Source organism: Mercenaria mercenaria, chromosome 17 (assembly GCF_021730395.1).
Source record: "Mercenaria mercenaria strain notata chromosome 17, MADL_Memer_1, whole genome shotgun sequence".
Lineage (NCBI taxonomy): Eukaryota > Metazoa > Mollusca > Bivalvia > Venerida > Veneridae > Mercenaria > Mercenaria mercenaria.
The window spans coordinates 65,330,505-65,333,966 of NC_069377.1; the positions used below are offsets into that span (position 1 = coordinate 65,330,505).

General features: G+C 36.6%; 1 protein-coding gene across 1 annotated transcript; it reads left to right on the top strand.

Moving 5' to 3' along the window:
• Positions 1 to 702: 702 nt before the first annotated feature.
• On the top strand, positions 703 to 2,885 carry LOC123536943 (E3 ubiquitin-protein ligase TRIM33-like). Its single transcript, XM_045320458.2, has 2 exons — positions 703 to 1,101; positions 1,742 to 2,885. The coding sequence occupies exons 1-2, from the start codon at positions 773 to 775 to the stop codon at positions 2,319 to 2,321; spliced, it is 909 nt and encodes a 302-aa protein (XP_045176393.1). The 5' UTR covers positions 703 to 772; the 3' UTR covers positions 2,322 to 2,885.
• Positions 2,886 to 3,462: the final 577 nt, after the last annotated feature.

Here is a 3,462-nt window from a genome sequence, read left to right on the forward strand (position 1 = left end):
AAATATTCCCACCAGAATTCATTCCCGTTGGAAATATTTCCCATGGGAAATATATCCTGTAGGAAATATTTCCCATAGGAAATTATTCCCATAGGAAATTATTCCCATAGGAATGTCCTCCCATGGCCAAAATATGGGAACGGTTTCCCATGGGAAAATCTGTAAAATGATAAAATGACAAATAACTTTTTCCAAAGTCATTGTATGATGTGCCTAGTGTAGAATAAGTTTAAAAGATAATGATTTATCATTTTAAGAAACAAATATATTTCCCATGGGAAATTCACATGGGAAATCCACTTTCCCATGGGAAATTTATCATATGTTCTGCCCATGGGAAAGTTATTTTCCCATGGGAAAGTGGATTTCCCATGGGAAAAGACCGCATTCCTATGGGAAAATAGCATTTCCCATGGGAAAGTTAAGTTTTTAATGTTGACTGCAGCTTTGTTGGTGGTATAAAATCAAATTGAAAAGTATGGCGTGCATGAGAATTTAAAGTACTTTACTTTTGCGAAAGAATTTTTAAGATAGCATGTACAGAAGTACTTGCTGTTTTTGCCACATTTTGGCGTGGCAAATTAAAATTGGCGGCCATTACATGTAGAAATGCATAAATTTAACTGATTACATAGAGTTCATTTTATGTGCCTATTCAATATCAAATTTTGATAAAATGAAATGCACATGATGAAATGTTTATCAGTTCGTTTTATGTGCTTATTCAGTATCAGATTGTTGATAAACACGCTGTCACTGATTAACTGTATGGATGATTGTTGCAAATATGGCCGATGGTAATGCTACTGGAAAACATTTTGTTTCATGTTTGCCCTGCTCAAAACAAGGCAGAACTAGTAAAGCGGAAAAATACTGCATACAATGTTGGGAATATTTGTGCTCTAACTGCGTGACATTACATAACAGTTTCTCGGCTCTTTGTGGACATACCCTTGTTGGGAATTCCGGTGGTAATGAGAAGGCCAGTTTGCCTTCGGTGCCGACGGAAACCTGTAAGAGCCATGCAGCGAAATTGATTGATTACTACTGTGAGAGACATGATGTGGTCGGATGTTCTGTTTGCATCAACAAAAATCACGGGTATTTAATAAATTTTCCTTCTTACATGCCTCATTAACCTTGTGAAATTGTCTGTTTTAATATCAATAATCCTCCGCGGCTGGGTGAGAGCGGACCCAGTGTTCCAGTGGATATACTGTCTGACAATAAAACCAGCGGTCTTCCGCGGTCTCCCTCACCGCTGTTGGTTCGAAACTCCAGGAAGCCATCCAGCTCGCATACGGAAGGTCCGTATTTCTACCCAGGTGCAAGCCCGTGCCAGAAATAATGCCCGGAAGGGCACTTCGCGTTTTCTTCCACCGTAAAATGTCTATCTTAATATTTATTTTATCATAAATGATTTATCTAATTAAACGTAAAAATTCGTATAGACAAAGTCATTATTATCAAAGTATTGTACATACATATGCTTGACTGTCGAGTTCAGTACAGTATGGGGGTTTCCTTAGAGGTATTGAGTCTGATTCTATAACTTGATAAGTGTTTCTTATGAAGCTGTAGTAAATCATTCTTAATGTTCTGTTATTTAAGAACACATAACAGGTCTTTATATGTACAAGGAAACAGCGTTATGTTAATTGACAGAAGTTTCATATCTGATGTAATAGAGAAACGACTGGATGTTTACTTTCTTATGTGTAATTCTGGTTTCGTTATTCAGATCATGTTATCCTCATTACATACCAGACCATGTAAGGAACAACCCATCAGCGACAGAAGCGTCATCTATAAATAACAGCTTATCGAAGGCTTTGCAGAATTTGAAAGTGTTGAAGGAACGTCAACAGCACACTAGAGATGAATTAAAAGAAGCTAAGGAGAAATGTACAAGAGGTATACGGCACAACAAAGAAGAACTTCTACAAATTATCGATCGACTGGAAAACGCTTGCATTAAGGAGCTAAATGAGAAATTTGTAGACATTGACGCAAAGGTTCAAAAACAGATGAATGAAATCGAAGATTCGCTTGCAGAGCTGACACAAAGAAAGACAGAGATAGAATCTTTGCAGAGGAATTCGTCACAGATATTTGTGAGTGTAAAGCTTTGTGCAAAGAGCATAGGTGAAACGGAAAAACGTATTGCCGAATATATGAAAGCCCCAAAAGAGGTTTTGTCATTTGATCAAAGTTCGGAGATATTCGATTTCCTGGCGAATAAGTCAGGTTTAGGAAGTGTTCAAACCTTACAGAGAGAGAGGATGCATATTTTTGGCTCCTTTTTTAAAACAAAGCTTTAATTATCTTGGCACCATTTAAATTACAACGTGCTATCAATTGATATGCAAAATCACCAGTTATATTAAGCAATTTAGCCAACATACTTCTTTTGCCTAAGATAAGTCTATTTTGTGTATTTACCTGTAGAAAGTCAACGTTAACGACTGTGTCGCCATTATAACGTTTGAGTTATTGCTTGCGCAATAGGTGGCAGTTTTTCCGCACCAACATTTGATTTCATTAAAATTTTGCATAGTTCAGCAATTTTAAAATGCTTGTCTTATTGTGTAAATAGCACTATGTTAAGCAGTCACATAAAAATTCTGTCATTTATTATTTATCATTAAATGACCTTAATCACATATGTGTTATTACTTTCTTAGAAATCAAACGTAGAAAAACTTCCAATGAGCCAAGTGTCAGACTCAAAACTTTATGACGGCACGACAAAATTGTAAGAGTTATCCGGAATTGGGACGGCTAACATAGCTGTTGTAACGCAGTGTTTTTATCATGATTCACTAATTTATGTTAATAAACTGATCCGCCATTGTTATTAAAATAAAAATTTCAAGAAAAACATACTCATGGTATTGTACATTTCGTTACCTCTCATAATCAGACTCTGTCATGCCGAGTCTGCTATTATTTTGCTTGTTTGCGTTCTTTGCTTCCAAAAGATCTTTTACATATTTTATTTACTATCGCAAAAAGGTTTAAGAGTGCTGTTTGGCGGTCGTAAATATCTCTCCATGCTTAGACACGTTGTTACATTTTCTTGTACTTTGGTGACTAGAAGTGTTTTCATACAATTCCATGTTAGCCGGCACTATGGGGCGTAAAGGGGGTCACACATTCTATTACCCATAATGAACACTCGGTCAAACCGATTCTGCTTTTATTTTGCTAGAATGTTTCATATGGGTGTAAAGAATGTTCTGTAGAGCGTTGTAGGACCACATTCGTAACAGATCGCATTTGTAACAGATTTCGTACGTATGCGATCGCATTCGTAACAGGTAAAATGTGTTACGAATGTGTCTGTCCAACATGGGGGGTTGACATGAGAAGCACATACGTATCATGTTGAGTTTTATACTGCAAATGTTCAATCAGTTGGTTGTCATCGCAACATCATTAAATGACTGCCATAAGCACCAT

What these genes read in the sequence shown, in the direction of transcription:
- LOC123536943 (XM_045320458.2), top strand. Translation starts at nt 773, where the DNA reads ATGATTGTTGCAAATATGGCCGATGGTAATGCTACTGGAAAACATTTT. An exon ending in TGCATCAACAAAAATCACGG is followed by an intron (nt 1,102 to 1,741) that starts GTATTTAATAAA and finishes TTCGTTATTCAG; the next exon opens with ATCATGTTATCCTCATTACA.